Source organism: Urocampus carinirostris, chromosome 6 (genome assembly GCF_059441175.1).
Source record: "Urocampus carinirostris isolate Australia breed hairy pipefish chromosome 6, RoL_Ucar_1.0, whole genome shotgun sequence".
Classification (NCBI taxonomy): domain Eukaryota; kingdom Metazoa; phylum Chordata; class Actinopteri; order Syngnathiformes; family Syngnathidae; genus Urocampus; species Urocampus carinirostris.
The window spans coordinates 15,480,965-15,499,597 of NC_142354.1; the positions used below are offsets into that span (position 1 = coordinate 15,480,965).

General features: G+C 39.3%; 2 protein-coding genes across 2 annotated transcripts in view; both read left to right on the forward strand.

Moving 5' to 3' along the window:
* The window catches only part of mon1bb (MON1 secretory trafficking family member Bb), a 37,257-nt gene extending 35,146 nt beyond the window's left edge, over positions 1 to 2,111 (forward strand). Inside the window, exon 7 of the transcript XR_015850709.1 lies at positions 1,981 to 2,111. The gene's annotated coding sequence lies outside the window, so the exon portion shown is untranslated. The remainder of the gene's footprint in view (positions 1 to 1,980) is intronic.
* Positions 2,040 to 17,917, forward strand: grik6 (glutamate receptor, ionotropic, kainate 6). Its single transcript, XM_088338036.1, has 10 exons — positions 2,040 to 2,111; positions 2,190 to 2,267; positions 4,649 to 4,680; positions 4,753 to 4,932; positions 4,992 to 5,215; positions 7,068 to 7,165; positions 10,400 to 10,617; positions 12,407 to 12,626; positions 15,419 to 15,663; positions 17,603 to 17,917. The coding sequence occupies exons 2-10, from the start codon at positions 2,207 to 2,209 to the stop codon at positions 17,711 to 17,713; spliced, it is 1,389 nt and encodes a 462-aa protein (XP_088194162.1). The 5' UTR covers positions 2,040 to 2,111; positions 2,190 to 2,206; the 3' UTR covers positions 17,714 to 17,917.
* Positions 17,918 to 18,633: the final 716 nt, after the last annotated feature.

The window sequence follows — 18,633 nt, forward strand, 5'->3', positions numbered from 1 at the left end:
ATAATGTAAGAATGCAGTGTCTGAAATAATTCACTGCATTCAAATGGTTCAGTCCACCTAATTTCTAGCACCGCTCCTCCTTCGCTCGGCTAGTGTCACTTGTGGCATAGCGGAGGAGTCTGTGGAAGCTCTGGTGTATTACTGTGAGTATATGTTATACACAACTATTTTACCACCATATACCATTAATTTATTATCATCAACAGATATCAGTCTTAATTTTAGCTGCATTGAATATCATGCAACAACAAAACTTTGTGTGTGGTCACCCTCGGACACTAGCGTTTCCCTAAAAAAAGCACAATGTTTAGGTAAGAGTCTATTTCTCACAGTAACTAAAAATAAAAATATACAATAATGTATATGCTTTTCAGCGCTACCCAGTGGATCTGTTTGAAGTGTAATGTGATGTTCACTATTGGGAAGTGACACTCCTAAACGGTGCTCTTAATTCTTCTAAATCACTGAGTAAAACGAAAAAATAAAATGAATAAATAATCAGATGCTACTGGTGCTCGGCAGCCCCAAAGCTCTGAACCTAAAATTGCTCCTGGTCCAGGATAAACACATAATAAAGACTAAAAGAGAAAAATAAGAGAAGAATGCCAGGATGAACAGGTAACATTATTTTCAAGGTACTGATGGAAGACTGGCCTAAATTGCAAGTGCACTAAAATGTAATAGTGGATTATTTAGCAGCAAAATAACTCAAAAGTAAATTGACAAATAAGATATGAATACCCATTTTTCTGAACATGGGCAAGTTCTATTTTTTTACAGTCTTGTGCAGAGTGGTGATGGCCTTGGTTAAGAAAGTGTCTCTGAGCCTGTCAGTCCTTGTTTTAAGAGACCTGTAGTGCCTACTAGAAGGCAGCAGGTCAAACAAGTGGTGGCTGGGGTGAGAAGAGTCTTCTCTAATGTTGTTGGCTGTGTTTCTACTGACTGGACAGAGGTCAGCCAATAATTTGTTGGTAATTTATGAGTAATCCTTTGTCTATTGGCATGATTTACAGCAGCACTCTCATGCCTGTTTTTGAACTTGTAATAATATCTACTTGAATGCTCGATTTTTTTTAAGGTGCCTAGAATGTTTGTGAATTCATATAAGAATGATAATTGCAGAGTTTTCTCAGTCATGAGTATTGTAACGCCATATTAAGAAATACAAAAATTAACTATTGTCAATACCTAATGGTGCCTTACTGCATCATTTCTCTACTCGTGAAATGCAGATTCTGATCTACATAATCCTCTGATTGGTAAATACAGTTTCGGTAATGTGGTCAAAACCTTGATCCAGTGATATCTCTAAAGATTAGGCATGTTTATAATAACCTACAAAGTACAGTTACAGCGGCGCCCTCTCAAGCACAGATTGCAAGTGCTGTTTACGGCCATACCAACCTGAGATCGCCCTCTCCGTCACCAGTAGCGAATTGGCAGCATGTTTGGAGAAGGGTGTGGCTTCTATCAAAAGAACAAACTAATTGGAACTCAATATGACAAATTTTTACAGTAAAAGTGTTCTTAAATTTGGTCTTTTTATTTTTAAGTTATTTTTGCTGGAGAAAACAGGAGAATGTTTGAGTGGTTAGAGTGTCAGAGACAAAATGGAAATGGAGTGTCTCAGTGAAAGGTTCAGTTTCAAGCTCTCAAGATTGCACAAGCCAAGAAATATGAAGGCTTCCACTGTCGGTGTAGACCTTTTCTATCTGTTTTATTACAGAACGTGGCTTTTTTAAAACAGTTTTAGGGGGTCTGCTTCTTTTCGAGTATACGCAGTAATTTGTAACTAGTTAGTTTCACAGTAACACGCTACCTTTGGTATGAGTAATTTGTGGGGGCGAAGGGTTTAAGTGAATTATATTCTAAATGAAGTATTGTTTGTTGACATGACCTCCAAAGACCACACTTTTTAAATGCAATTAAAATGTCATTTGTCTCTAAAGTCTGTCCCTTTAACATTTCTCTGACCATTAGACAATCTCCTCCCACCAACCAAGCATCACTGCTGGCAATTGTCACATTGGAACACTTTCACTGTACGAATCAAGTTTGTCCATGATCAGACGTCCCAAGCCGGCAGTCATTATTGAGTACATCCCGTGAATGTAAGATGCAATTTGATTTTGCATGATCCAAAATGGAAAATATGTGACAGTCACTCTGTTTTTTTTACAATTCCATAGAAGGTCATCTTTGCAGGATGCAATTTGTATTTTGGTCATCCCTTTGGGTCCTCTTCAATATCGGGAGAAGCACTGCAGGTAAGAAATTAAAACAAATTGCAGCTACTACTGTAGCTGAATCATGCATATATTTAAAATAGGAATGTTTACCATTATACTGGAGATGCTTTTAGCATACCACCCTAACAGTTGACACGTTCTTGTTTTGAATTTGTATAGAAGTTTTGCATGCTCTGGTTTTGCCAGTTTTTTGGCTTCGTCCTCGATTCAAACATGCATGCTTTTCTGTTTTAATTTTCATACTTAGTTGTGAGTATACATGTTTTTGTCAATTTTTTACCTTTTAGTTTGTGACAAGCGGGAGCTACTCTTCCTCTCACTGAAATAACCCAGGATTTGCTCATACCACCCTTCAATTATGGAAAATTAAAAAATAAATTATTTCTTAGACAAGATAAATAACATTGTAGAGCAGGGGTGGTCAAACTATGGCTCATGTGCCACAAGCAGGTTTATTTTTTTTTTTTACCCCAAAGACAAATGACTATAGTAAATAAAGTATTAGTAACAAAAAAATGTTTTTTTTTTTATCTTTTGGTGTCATCTTTGTCCCCTTTGTGTGTCTTCCATAATAATACTACTACAAAAAAACTACAAAACACTAAATCAATTCTACAAAAGAATATCAAATATATATAATAGTCCTTAAAACATCGACCCATTACATTATTTTGCTTTTATTCGAAAAATTAAGAAAAGAACTTCGGAAAAAAATATTTAATGATACTAAAGTAATACTCTAATACAAAAAAATACCAAGACAGAAATACTACAATAATACAATTACAAAAATCCTATTACACAGATACTATAAAAATACAATTACAATGATGCTACAAATAGACAATTACAGTAATGCTACAAAAATGATACTACAGAAATACTAAAAAAATATTGTCGCATTAATATTACTACTACAGAAATGCTATAGAAATACAACTACAGAGATACTACAGAGATACTAAAAACACCATGATAGAAATACTACAAACATCCTACTATCAGAAACACTACAAAAATACAACAAAAAATCTACGATAATGCTATCAAAATACCACAAAACTAAATATCAAATTTGGTGCTTAAAACATGGATATGTATTATTGTTTTAATTGTGAGCATTCAAAAACAAATTTGATTAAATCAATGTATTTTAAAACAAAGGTAAAAATAAATATAATATTTACATGCATATGTTGGCACATCAATTTATTTATAGATGCAAATAAGGAAAAATTGGATAGGACTCCAAAAATATTTGCCCACCCCTGTATACGTAGAGTGCAGATTTAAACATGAGATTATTGTATCTTTTGGTCCAGGAACGCTAAAGTGTGACTCAGTCTCAACATTTGGCAACATTCTGACACCCAACTCCCCGATGTATTATTCCCCCGATTTGACATTAATGCAAAATTATAAAGTCAGCATCAAAAGTTTCACTCCATATCCTGTCCAACCGCTGAGATAGAAGAAAAGAAGTTGACTTTTCCTGCACAAATAGTCGTAAATCATCAGAGTATGGGGCGGGGACATTTACAAAGTCCCTCTACAGGCCAGTGACATGAGGTTGGAAGTGCTCGTATAATTGTCATCTATTTGAAAAGGAGGAGCCGCGAGGGTCTTGGCCCGATCTGAGGCTTTTGATACTCTTTTGACTGGCCTCCCATGTCTCGGTGCAATGACATTGACACCCATTGAATGGACACATCGCTGTGCACTGTGGAGTGCCACGTTAATAGGAAGCCTGAGTGGTCGGATCACTACGACGCAGGAAGGAGATAATTGTGCCTTCTCTGTGTTCATCTCAGATGTACACAGGGAGCTTTGATTTTACTGGAAAACATAACAGTTGTTGACTTTACTTTTTTTAATCCGGGCTGGAGCACAAACCAGAAACTGAAACCAGTGTTTCTATGAAAGCAACATTGTGTATTACTTAGTCCCCCGGCGTATTGTATGATGTGATACTGAAAATTTTGAAAAGAAAATCGTTTTCCCTCAGAGATTTAAGATCTAGTATCAGTATTGTCACTCGCAGCTGACCGTCAATGCCGAAGTCTGGTTCATCTCTGAAGTGAGGGAGGGATCATGCTCTCCACCAGGGGTCTCTAGCTAGCTATCTTGCTCTTTGCATTTTTTTTTGCTAGATATTGAGCAAAATATTTACCTCCCCCTCGCTAGCTATCTAGCTTTTTTTCTTTTTTTATAGCTTTCTATCTGCCTAATTAGATGACTTTTCACTCATTTAGCTACCTACCTACCGACCTACCTATCTACCTATCTATCTATCTAAATATTTTTGCTTTTATGGCTCTTTGGGTCAAAAAAGGTCCCCGACTCCCGCAGTACAGTGTTACAGTTATAAATCTAACCTTTATTTTCCTCCCCTTGACCAGTGCAATCCGACGTGAGAATTACAACCATCCTGGTAATCCACCTGTCTCATTCATAATTGTATCAAACCACCCAAAAATCAACCAACTAAAAATGTCAACCGCAGCAAGAGCCGTACACAATGTCCAAAGGCTCACAATTGGAAGGTTTCTGCATGGACCTCCTATCCGACGTGGCCAAAAAGTTGGGCTTCACTTACAAAGTGCACCTGGTGAAGGACGCTTCTTACGGCAGACAGGATGAAAGTGGACAGTGGAACGGGATGGTCGGCGAAGTGGTGCGAGGGGTAAGAAAACCTGCGAGAGCGCTGCAGAGTGACGGAGCTTGATTTGAGGTTCCCCGCAGGAGGCCGACTTGGCGATCGCACCGCTGACCCTCACTGCAGCTCGGGAGAAGGCGGTAGGCATGACCAAACCCTTCATGCAGACGGGAATAAGCATCCTGTTGAGGAAGGACATCTCCGAGGGGAACGGCTTCTTCCGTTTTCTCGCTCCCTTTTCAGCTGAGACCTGGGCGGGGATTTTCATTGCCTATCTTGGAACGGCTGCCTGCATCTCTATCGTGACAAGGTTGGCAAAAAATAGTTTCGCTGCAACGTAGCAGGCATGACAAACATACGTTCAAAGGGCCGGATGTGGCCCGTTGAATGATTCAATCCAACCCACCAGAAATGTATGAGTAGGTCAAAAAAAGAAGTGGGTCCCCGAGTCAGGGGTGTCAAACTCATTTATTTTCAGGGGACACATGGGAGAAAAAGCACTCTCGCAGGGCCAATATAGACAATTAAACAGACAGGTAAAAGAGAGACGGAAAGAGAGAGAAGGAGGAAGAGAAAAAGTTAAATAGAAATAAAGAAAGAGCAAGAAAAAGAAAGAAAAAGAGAAAGAGGAGGTCAAGAAAGAAAGAGTGAGAGACAAAAAGAGCAATTAAAGAGAGAAGAGAGTGAAAGAGGGAGAAAGATATGGGAGCTTGAGAAAAAGAAAAACAATAGAGAGAGAAAAAAAGAGAGGGTGGAGAGAAAGAAAGTAATAGAAAAACTGAGAGGGAAAGAAATGGTAAAAGAGAGACAAAGAAAGAGACAAAGAGAGAAAAGGGAGAGAAAGCGACAAAGAGAAAATCATAATGAAAATAGAGAAATGTATATATATATATATATATATATATATAAATCATCATTATATTTTCACCATTTTTGTTAGGCGGCCGGGATGCAAAAGGCCTGATGAACAGAATATGGCCCGCAGGCCTTAGTTATTAGACCCCTGATCTGGCTGCTCAACACTCCCAAAGCTCTGAACCTAAAATCACCCCTGCTTTGAATCATTACCATCATTTCATTTTAATGAAATGAAATGTTGAGAGTTCCTCATTGTTTTGCTACATTTTCTTAAGGTTTCTTCATTGTCCGCATGTTGACGTTTTTGAGTTTTTCCTTGCCCTCATGTAGGTTTTAGATCAGGGGATGGTGTCATAATAGTCTGTAGTTTCCAATAGTCTGTGGTCTGTGGAGCCGTTAAAGACTCCTTGTAATTAAGGTCGTCAAGAATAAACATGACTTCAATTTCACTAGGCACTGTGCTACTCCAACTTGGCGTGCATGCTTTGTCCACAAGAGGGCAACATATTAAATATATTACGGACAAGTTAAGTTGAGTGATTTGTCGCAGTGTTTTTTTTTACCTTTTTTTGAGCCAAGGTACACTTTTTTTTTCATAAAAAATATCAAGGCACACTGTCCATTAAAATATGTTTGAAATTAAATTCAGGTACCAGTTTAGTGTTTTTTTTTTTCATGTTCCCTAAAGTTTTTCCTATCATTTGTGGTCACCGAGGTTCAAGAGGTAACACAGGTTATATATTTTGTTTAATAATCTTGCTTTACTTATTTTTTTACCTGTTTGATCTAGTTTTACAATATGTTTATCTCCTTTTATTTAAAATAACTAAAAACAACAAAAGAAAACTTAAGATGAGCAGAACATTTTAAACTATTTTCAGTTTTTGTTTTTTGTGTTAAAATAAAAAAAATAATACCTAAAACGATGTGCAAGATTTCTACTTGGTGTTATTTTATTTCAGTCCTTTCTTGCAGGCTTCATAAATTAAGATATTTATTCTCTTGAAAAACTCTTGAGGCAAATCGTCCATCGAAAATGTTTAAAATTAGCGTTTTTCATATCGTTTGTGGTTACTGTGGCTTAGGAGGTAATACAGGGTATTTATTTTATTTAGTATGTTTTCTGTCTTTTTGTATTTTAATTATATATATATATATATATATATATATATATATATATATATATATATATATATATATATTGCCCCATGAGTATTTGGGGTGAGATTGGCTCTCAGTAAGACAAAACAATTGGATGAGAAAAGGCACACGTCTGAATATAACGCAGACCTTTCTCTTTGCAGAGTCAGCCCAAGTGAATGGAGTCAACCTCAGAGCGAACGGAGCACATTTAGCCTTTCTCACAGCCTCTGGTATGCTGCCGGGGCGCTCACCCTACAAGGTAACAGTTATAGAGTGACATCCCGTAACTTATGATTGGATTTCCTCACGAAAATCTTGAAGTGTGTATAAAGATATCCCTCGGTTTTCACAGTTAATGGGGACTAAACCCACCTGGGAAAGGTGAAAATCCACAAAGTAGCGTCACACCCTAATAAAAACCCCCAAAGGGTTAAAATTACCTCGAGATTACGTCATTACCGACTGAGAGAATATGACTGTAACAAAATAACTAGATCTATACAAATAATCACACACAATTTCTAATTGCAGTTGAATGAATGGTTTTATTGTCATACAAAAAGTAAAACAAAATTGGGGGGATTCTCCGTTCAGTGTAAGAAAGCAATTTAGAGAGAGGCCGGCTAGCTGCACGCTAGCAACGGGTGTCGAATAGGGACAGATCTCCATGATGATCAAAATAAAACTGTCCCGAATTTAGCGGTTTCTCCAAGTCATCTGTTTTATGGCTAATGGACCTGGTGTTGGCAAGATACAGGGTCCGCAGCGGTGGCTTCAAAGGGTTGTTAGCCCTGTTGTTAGCAGAAGGCCGGACCAGCAGCATCGCTCTTACCAGGACGCCGCCCGAGTCGCTTTTGGAGCACGATTATAGTCCCACGTACCACCTGCTGGTTAACGCAATCTCGTTGCGCTCTTCTGACAATGAATAATTCATTTCCAATCTAAGGAGCCGCTAGAAGCTAGCGATCGCTATGCTTCCTGTTTGACTGACACCTTACACCAGCGTATCTGGGTCGTGCTTACAGACAGTCACAGCCACCAATCACAGAGCACCCTACTCTGTCCCCTGTGTGAAATGAAAATGATCTGCATTTCTATAGCTCTTTTCAAGTCAAGACTTCCCAAAGCGCTTTACAGTGTGCTTCACATTTCCCAATAGCGGCCGTGCAGCCATGTAAGGCGCTAACCTGCTTATTGGGGGTATTAGGGGTTCAGTGTCTTACCCAAGGACACTTCAACATGTAACACAGAGGAGCCGGGATTTGAACTGCGATCTCTTGATCCCAAGACGATCGCTCTACCTCCTGAGCCACTGCCGTGGTGTTAGACAGTGTGCTGTCAAACACCACGTGATGCAAGATACAATGATATTGATGACAATAAAGACAAAATCAATTCAAAATTGGCAAAGGAGCAAATCAGCAAAAACCGAAGCACGAAGTAATGAGGGGTCTCTGTACATCAGTCCAAACGTTTGCGCTTTGGAGCCTTATTAGTCTTGAGAATGGTCACCTACCTCACGCTAAAACGATTGTAAACACTCGCTGGAAGGAAAAACTTTTGGCAAGGGAGTTAGAGAATGCAGAGATCCTTAAGTCAAGAGCACGACAAAGATAATATTGACCCTCTGCACACACGTGACCTAATCCCGTGACGACACCGTGATTAACGGTAGTTACCTGCAGTAAACAGTAGGTGTGGCCAGTAAATAAAAGACAACAACAACAAAAACAGCTATACTCCTCAACACCATTGGCGATGACTGTTCAAACAACTATTGTGCAACTGTCAGATGAGGTGCCTCACCTTGTCTGAAAGCACAAATGGCGGTATTTAGAGGAACTGAGGATGGGTTTAGAAGGGCCAGCTACCGACCTATACAGTCTTCTTCCTGACATATTCACACATCAGACCAAATCATTGTCTGCCTGACATTTATTCTTCACAGTTTGTGTACCACTGTATTGTTATTGAAGTATCCCCATACACGGGTGCTGATCTAAAAGCTTATGAAAGTCTGGATTTTTACCAGTTCTTCGTAGCTGGTATGCGTTACTTTACGACTTTGTACATAAATTTTGAGGGTGTGTTATGGAACAGTAAAGTACGGGGCATTTGCACCTTCTATAAAACTCAATTTTGAGCTTGTTGAATATATATTTTTTTGCAAATTGACGTTTTATTCTTTGAAAGTTCGTCTCTCATTTTATTTAGTCATTTGGCAGTAATAAGCTTTATGGTAGAGCACATAACAGTTTTCAATACATTTGACATCTGGAACTGTTTTGAATCCCTGGTTAATCACAATTAAAACTGCTCTTTTACGTAGTAAGAAATGGCAACAGTAAGCCACTGACTTAGATTATTAAGTGTGTTTGACGTGAATCGTACCTACTTAACATTTAATTCCTTCGCAATACATGAAACGTACCCTGTAAAAAAGGTTTGCTGTAAATCTTGGAATACTTGAGGGCTTACAGCCTGCTACGGTTTGACTGCAAATAAACTATGTCGTCTTCTGTCTTTATCAAAAGGAATACAATTTCAAATCGGGCTTAGAAGCTTGCCCACTGCACAGGAATTAATCACCATGGTAAAAAGTGGTGGTTATATTCTTCTGTCGTGGTATTTGTTTTCAACTTAACTCTCTATTACACTGCCGTGTGCTCAAGTGCTTTTCGCGGAGTTGGTTCATCTGGTGAGTTTGTATTTTTGATTACTTAGCACGCAAATCCAGGTGAGATTTTGTTGCTATTAGCACGTCCACAGTTCACAGGTCCGTAATCTATTCCAGATATCGGCCTCCCTGTGTAGAGTTTGCATGTTCTCCTCATGTCCTCAGGCACTCCAGTTTCCTCCTACATTCAAAACATGGCTGGGGTGGGCACCACTCTCGTGACCCTCATTAGGACAAGCGGTTAGGAAAACAAGTAGAATGAAGGTTATTTTAGTGTGATGTTACAAGGACATCTAAGGTTCCACATGACAACACAGTGGATGTATGCTCATTCCTATATATCTATATGTGGAAGCCACATCACCCTAGTGGGAGGTGGCTAGAGTCGAGAACACACTCACATTCACCTAACATTCATCCCCCTTCACTCTTCCCAACCTGACACCTGACATTAAGCCCACAGCACAACAAGGGTTAAGTTGCTGTGCCATGCAACCCTTCATGGGCAGAGAGGCCCGAAAGCACACACTGGTTTACCCCCTCCGCATCATATGCGTCAATATCAGTCATTGCTAACAATCGTTCGCCATTCACTTCTATCCCTATTACACATCCACTAAATTAGCCGACCTCACATACAGAGCACGTTTCTTATAAATGTTATAATTGTTGTAATTCTTTTGTTATTATTTTTTTAGAAAAAGTTTAAAAAAAATAAAATAAAACACACAACCTGCAGTCTGTAATCCCTTGTCTTCAAGTCTATGATTTAATTTCAATTTTTCCCAAACTTCTACTCATTTATTGTGGTACCAGGTGCCGGCCCGCATCCCCGTGCTCTTTCGGGACGCGTCATTGCCTGCAGTTGGTGGCTGTTTGCGGTGGTGATCCTGGCTGGTTATTTCTCTAACCTCAGCTCATCCAAAAGTCCCGATTCAAATCAGCTGAGCGTGAAAGGTTTCGAAGACTTGGCCAACCAGGATGTGATTGAATACGGGTGTCTTAGCGCCTCGTCCACTTTGGCCTTCTTCAAGGTTAGCATGATAAGGCCACTTTCTTCTTGTTCAAGTTATTTGAACCATCAAATGTGTGATGATATATTACTCAACTGAAATAACTTTAACCGTTTTCCCTTACTTTTAAAGGTTTTGTCTGATCACCTTGAAGTTGTATTTTGCTTTTAAAGGTTTCTCCCCTTTGTCTGTTCTTCACTAGGTGAATATATTCTCTATTGCAGGCGTGTCAAACTAATTTTAGTTCGGGGGCCACATGGTAGGAAAAACAGTTTCTTTGTAGAGATAGAAGTATACTTTATTTGTCATTCTTGAAACATATAAATATAAGTATGTAGTAATTAGTTGGATTATTTTGAACAAGGATACTGTACAACAGTGCATAAGACTTGTAGAGTGAAACAAGCCAGTAGGAGGATCATATTATGTACTAAATATATGGATGTGCAGTAGTAAGTAAATAATCATAGCTATGAGTACTGTAAAGTAGTACAAGAGTGCAAAAGGAGCAGCTTAACAGATGTGCAAAAGGGGCACTATACAGTAGCAATATGTTCACTATACAGTAGCAAAATAATTTAAATAACTAAAAATATATATGTTTTGATTTAATGTTAAAAACAGATGTGCAAATTAGCAGGTGGGGAGGCTTGCTATGTGTGGGATTGACCAACAGTCTAATGGCAAGGGGGGGCAAAGCTGGTTGTCCTGCACCGCACACTGCCATACCTCTTCCCAGTACCTTTATTTCACGCTTCCAATAACATTTTCTGTTATATGCCATGCAAAACGATATTGAAGATTTGACTACTACCCTCCTGAGTCAATACTTCATCACGAAAGACTAGCCAGTATGATTCTACTGCAGGGGTCGGGAACCTTTCCAACCCATAATAGCAAAATACTTTGATTTTTTTTTCTCGAGAGAGAGAACCATACCATATATTTCAAGACAAATTTCAAGAAAAAAACCCAACCCGCTCTCAAGACAAAATCAAAATTATCAGCGCATTTTATTTCACTCTATACAGTATTAGATGATTTGATACAATTTCTAAAATAAGAATAATGCCAGAGCCTGTGTCCCATCTCAACAGAAATACCACTTTAAATTTCCCTCCCGCAATTATTTAAGCTCGTTGAGGCTCATTTCGACCATCATTTTTTTCATAATTACTGGTTTCCAAACAAGGTGCAAGAAGAGTTCTGTTGAAAATATGTCACAAAATACTGCAAATGAGGATACTAACGTACTTCAGTACAGAAGTGCGCTGTGTGCATTGCATGGCCTGCCCCTACCGCTCATCTAATCCAATTGCTCAGTGTATTTGGTTAGCGTTTCTGACTGTTCAGTTTTTTGTGGGTTTTCATTATGAATTGTCCCAACAGTAAATCTAAATTGTTTAAAGAACTTCCATATAAAGTGTACTTACCGTCTTACATCCAAAACGGGGTCTGTTGGTGTGACACCTTGACCGTAAACTGTAGTGGGAAGTATGCTCTTTGAATACTGGACTCAACCACCCCTGTTGCTAGTGCTACATCAAATATACACGCATGGGCTTGAATTTGCGCCTCTCAAAATTGGAATGCTGTAGATGAGATTTGCATGAGTATAATTTTATCCCCGAGCCATATGTACTCATGAAAAGAGCGATATATGACGCGTGAGCCATCGGTTACCGACCCCTTATCTAATGTATAAACTACCTCTACTATGCCTCACACATGAGTTTGTACAGTTTGCATTAGAAGCAGATCTGACTCCTTTCTTCTTTTATACTGTGTTGTGTTGGTCCTTCTTTCCCAGAATTCTGACAACCCGATATACCGTAGGATTTATGAACACATGGAGAGAAGTAAAAGTCTTGTATCGTCTATGGATGAAGGCATTCTGCGCGCAAAGGAGGGCAACTTTGCCTTCATCGGGGAATCGGTGTCTCTGGACTTGGCCGTGGCACGCCACTGTGACTTGGTCAGAGCTCACGAGGTGGTGGGGATGAGGGGATACAGCATTGCTGCCAAACTTGGTAAGGCATCATCTTCAAAGTGTTACAATTACACAATACTAAAAGGTACTGTATTCGCATACGAGCACAATTTAAAGCTTTAAAATAAAATGCTCAAATCAGTTGGTTAACTTATATATACATACAGTGGTACTCCATCTTCCAAATGTCTCTACATACAAAAGTTTCAGATTACATAGCACCTGAAATATTGCCTCTAGTTACGAAAGCGTTTCAGGATACAAAGTCAAAAAATACTGTACAGTGCGTGTTGTTCCACAGGGCAACCCAGTGAGTATGCATAAATGCTCTTTGTGTGCCCGTCAGAGCATGCTCTTAGTGTCCCCTTCCTTTTCTGCAAACTGTCTACTGTATGGTCCTGCTACGAATAGCTAGCATTCAAAATGGAAAGAAATGCAGATAAGTGGACAAAGGGAAAAGAAGGAGAAAATACTTTTTCTGTCCATCGAAAGAAAGAGATACTAGGTAGGAAACCACACATTGCCTTGCGACAAGGAGGTGGACGCAGCCATCATCATCAGCCCAAATTAACGAAATTTTGGAAAAATTCCATGAAGTCTCAGAATTTGTGTGAATGAATTACTCAGAAAGTGTCTTGGGCAATCACTCATTAAGCTGACATCTGCTTCGCGCGTTTCCTATGGATTGTCAAAAGCCGGTAAAAGCAGACGTCTTTAATCAGTTTTTCAAGAAACGCAAGGAAAAGACACAGCTGATGACCGGTAAAAAAGAGGCCAATTTAAAGGCAAATTAATATTTTTATAATTTCCTCTATTCTTTGTTTTTTTTTACATTATGTACCTTTCATTTTCTGTTAATTTTGCGGTAATCTAATTTTAATTTTCAGATTCAGATTCAGATATACTTTATTGTCATTCGTGTACACGTGTATACAGAACGAAATGTCAATACATCTGACCCGCACAGTTTCCTTGAGCGTCAGCCGGGATAGATAAGTTTAACCATGTCTTCGTCAGAATTATAGCGTGCAGTTCGTCATCTCGCGGTTCGATGTTAGTTCCGGTTGTAAACGGTCCAGTTTATTGTCCAGAGAGCGAACGTTGGGGAGGAAAATGGAATTTAAGATACATTTGTTTCATGTTCTGATGCTCTTTCATAATTTATTTAAAAAAGAAAAATCATCCTTTTGCGGGAGCTTGGAACGGATTAGCACATTTACATTCAAAAGACGTCTCTAGTTACAAATGTTTTCGGTAACAAAGCTACTCCCAGAACGAATTAAATTTGTAAGTAGAGGTACCACTGTATTTGATTGTGTGTCACCAGTAATGAATGGTAGGCAGCGTTCTGGAAAGGGTGCGTGGCTCATACAGGAACAACAAACCACCCAAAAATCAATTGGGCAAACGTTATTACAGAATTTACGATAAATGTGTGCTGTATTTTGGTCCATTTATTTGTAAAATTGTTTCTCTCATACACAATCTTCTTCCTCGTCTTATCTGTCTGCTCCCATACACAGTCGTACGATTGTGCAAAGTAAATGATACAACGATAGGTATACCAACCGATGTGTTGCTACACCGGTCGTTAGGAGTCATTAGGTAACCAAATCCCCCAAATCCAACCCCCTAATGCCGAGAGCCAAGCAGGGAAGCAATGGGTACCAATGTTGTAAGTCTTAGGTATGAATCGACCGAGGGTCAGGGCGGGAACCCTACGCCAAGGCCACCAAGCAGGTATTCTTGTAATACACAATACGTGGAGAAAAAAAAGATAACATCTTGGACAGTAACTAGAAATAGAGAAGTAAATTTTAAGGTGGTTTAAAGCCCAGTGACAAAATGGATATGGATTGTCTCGGTTAAGTGTTTGTTTGTAAGCTTTAGTTATGGAGCTGTTTTAAAGCAATTTTAGAGGGTCAGCTTTTATGCGAGTAGACATAGTAATTTGTGACTAGATGGTTACTTCTGGAGTAATGCACCACTTTTTGTAGTCAATAATCTGGGAAGGCAGATGCTTGAGTGGTGAGCATGACCACGGCACAGTTCTAAGGTCATGGGTTCAAATACAGCTACCAGCCCACCTATGCGGAGTTTGCATGTCCTCCCCGTTCTTGTGTGGGTTTCCTCCGGGCACTACGGTTTCCTCCCACATTCCAAAAACACTCATGTCAAGTCCAAATTGTCCCTAGGTGTGAATGAGTGAGTAAGTTGTTTTGTCTCTGTGTGCCCTGCGACCGGCAGGCAATCTTTTCAGGGTGTTCCCTGCCCACTACCTGAAGATGGCTGGGATGGACTCCAGCCCGCCCGCGACCCTACTGAGGATAAGCGGTCTGGAAAACTGTGGGCAGCACAGTGGTTGAGTGGTTAGCGTGTCTGCAGCACAGTTCTGATGTAATTGGTTCAAATCCACCTACCAGCTTCCCTGTGCAGAGTTTACATGTTCTCCCCGTGCCTGTATGGTTTTTCTCCAAGTACTCCGGTTTTCTCCCACATTCCAAAAACAAGTGTGACAGGTTAATTGTCTCCAAATTGTCCCTAGGTTTGAGTGAGCGTGTGATCGGTTGTCTGTCTCTGTGTGCCCTGCAACCAGTTCAAGGTGTCCCCTGCCCACTGCCTAAAGATAGATGTAATGGGCTCCAGCACCCTTGCATCTCTAATGTAACTTTAACTAATTACTGTTTTTCAGTAACACGCTAAGCACTGGTTACTACTTTGTTCGATTGTCTTTGCACATTTTTAGCAATTCTCTCCTTACAGCTTTAACTGGGTTTTAGTAATAAAAAGCTTGTTAATCATCTGACAAAACCCTCTCATAATCTTTTCAAGGATCTCCGCTCATTAAGAACTTGAGCGTGGCTATCCTGCAGCTGAGTGAAGCAGGCGAGCTGGCTTATCTGCAGAGTAAATGGTGGGCCAGCAGCTGCATGGCCGATAAGGCCAAGGCGGCAGCTGTGCAGTCTCAAGGTCTCAAAGGAATATTTGTGGTGCTTGCGTTGGGCCTGATACTTGGAACTCTGCTGGCTATTTTGGAACTCGCCTCCAAGAGTCGAAGCAGAGCGGTGGAGCAAAAGGTTTGAGCCTTATTTTTTGAGTGTTTCTCAAGTGGTGGGTCGTGGCCCAAAACTGGGTCCCAGGCTTGGCGGAATAATTGTAATAAAAGAAAAAAAAAAACACCTGAGGGTCAATTACAGCCCTTAACATTAGATGGCAATAATGTCCTGCAAATGCAAGTTGACACCCATCATTTCACATCACAGAAAAAAAAGCCCGGTAAATTATTTTTACACATGTTGAGCATGGCTGAACGCAGATGCAGCAGAGAATATATGAGATATGGATTTTATTATATTGAAAACAAAGCTACTGAAGTGAAGGATTTGGGATTTCAAACAGACTCTGTGCATAACCTGACCACTAGATGTCACTGTGTTGTGTTGTGCACCCAAAAAAAGAGTAAAAAAAAATTAATGTGATAATGACGTCAAATCTAATGGAAGTCAAGTCTTGTTTATTTGTGATGCCTTTAATCACAAAGAGTCCCAAAGGGCTCCACAAACTATTACAGACTACAGACTATTATTACACCGTCCCCTGATCTAAAACCTACATGAGGGCAAGGAAAACCCTCAACATGAGGAAAATGAAGACTCCTTGAGGTCCGCACATGAGGACCAGGCTGCAATGGATGTTACATCAACAAACAACAAAATAAAAAATAAAATATACAACAATTAAAGTATAATTTAAATACAAAAATATAATCAAAAGGATGACCAGGTTGCAATGGATGTAGCTTTAACAAACAATACACAGATATTTAGGTCAGTCATAAGCTATAGAATAGAAGTGTGTTACTGGTATAGAACAGTGATTCTGACTTGAGAACCCAACACTCAACCCAATTGAGGGGAAAATAATCTACTTCTCTAATTCATCGAATTAAATGGTTATGCAGTTTAAAGCAAAGAAAGCAGAATATATTCACCTTTTTTCTTTTTTATATAAACAAAATTACCCAAAAAACAAAAACAACTTTAAGTACCGTATATATCGCTCATAACCCTACATTGCATATTTTAAATTAGCCACTTACTGAAAGAAGTAGATTAAAAAAGTGTGTACCGAAACAATATTAATTACTTAATTGCGTAGATAAAAAAGATCAATATACAGAGCGACAGTAGCTCAGGAAGTAAAGTGTTGGTTCGATTCCCAGCACCGCTTAGTTGTATGTCGAAGTTTCCTTGGGCAAGACACTGAATCCATCATGCCATGTAGTTAGTTACCTTGCATGGCTGACACTGCCATCGGTTAGTTAGTGTGTGTAATAGGGAACGTGTGAAGCACATTGTAAAGCGCTTTGGGAGGTCTTCATTGACTTGAAACGTGCCATATAAATGCAGAGCATTTATTTACATTTAGGTAAAAAGCTACAAATATAAAATTTCTTAAACCATTTACTGTACCTTCAACTAGTGCTTTGGTGGCAGACACTGGTACGCTATTTTCATATTTCGCAATCATTTCCTTCTTCGACTCTATCTATGTTGTCACTGTTTTCCACTGTTCTTCCCCCCCAGGAAAAGAAAAAAAAAAAATCAAATGGGACGGCGCTGACCGAGTGAATAGGAAGAAGAGTTTGAGCAGTGCATTAGTGATATGTACTGTGTAATTTTAGCATTATCTTGCCAGAACAAAGGCCTGCGACCCTCTGAAAAGTGGTCCATGACCCAGTTCTGGGTCCTGACTCAACAGTTGAGAAACACTGGTAAAAAAGAATGAAGCCGGGGTGTTCAGTTGCAAATTAAAAATAATAATAAACAATATGGATGTTTTATGTTATATCTAATGGGGCAAAAAGTCTACAAATAAGGCTATTTAAAATTTTCAATCTACCTGTCTTTGAACATCCCTGGTTTAAATATTTTAGGAATGTAGAAACTCGTTGACATTCCTCCAACAGAATCAATAGGTCTCATTTCTTTGTGTCTGAATTCATCCTGCCTGCAGAAATCCTTCTTCCGGGTGCTGACTGAGGAGCTCAGCTTGCGTTTCAGAAGCAACAACAGTGCGACAAAGCAAGCTCAAGAACCCGCTGATAAAGAAATCGAAAAAGCGTAGACTCGTTCCTCACCAACTAACAATTGGCCGTATGAGATGACCTATAACGCTTACCTTTACCATAATAGAGCCGCACTATTAAAAACACTTGAATAATTACCTGTGCTTGATTAAAACCTTTGCTGGAAAAGTCTAACAAATGAGAACTACCTGCTATAAATGAACTCTAAGGAAGTCTAAAATGAATAAAAGCTGTTTATCACATACCTTTGTGTTTTCTACTCTAACACACTTGCACAATTATCTTACTAGTTGAAATAGAGTCCTTCGCATATTTAATGTCCTCAAATATAGACACTTGTTGACCATATTCAAACACTCTCAAAGGGACAGTGTGTATTTAGTACCTCCTAGTAGTACAAAAACTTTAATTCAGTCAAAAAGCAAAACATTGATTTGAATACTAAGCAAAAATACATGAACTTTCATGGCAATGTTAATTTTACATAGTGGAATCCTTAATTTGTAAGCCGCCATGTTTGTCTGCCATCTTGTTGCATGCTGTGGCCCTGGTTTTGTTCGCATTGGACAACAGTGCCATCTAGTGGTCAATTATTACTCACTAGGGCTTTAAAGACCTGTTGTCAAGTCATGTTAAGTTTTGATGCCCTTAATCACAAGGAGTCTCAAAGGGCTCCACAGACCACAGACTATTGCAAACCACCGACTATTATGACACCATCCCCTGATCTAAAACCTACATGTGGGTAAAGAAAAACTCAAAAGCCTCAACATGAGGAAAATGACGAAACATTGAGAAGGTACTGCACATGAGGTAATCCCCCTTCCAGGATGACCAGGCTGCAGTGGATGTTGCAATAACCAATAATACACAGATACTGTCAACGTGAAATATAGGTCATTTATAAGTTATAGAATAGAAGTGTGGTTTAGTCTTAGATTTAAACAGTTCCACTGAG

What these genes read in the sequence shown, in the direction of transcription:
- grik6 (XM_088338036.1), top strand. Translation starts at nt 2,207, where the DNA reads ATGCAATTTGTATTTTGGTCATCCCTTTGGGTCCTCTTCAATATCGGG. An exon ending in TATCGGGAGAAGCACTGCAG is followed by an intron (nt 2,268 to 4,648) that starts GTAAGAAATTAA and finishes CCCCTTGACCAG; the next exon opens with TGCAATCCGACGTGAGAATT. An exon ending in CCACTTTGGCCTTCTTCAAG is followed by an intron (nt 10,618 to 12,406) that starts GTTAGCATGATA and finishes CTTCTTTCCCAG; the next exon opens with AATTCTGACAACCCGATATA.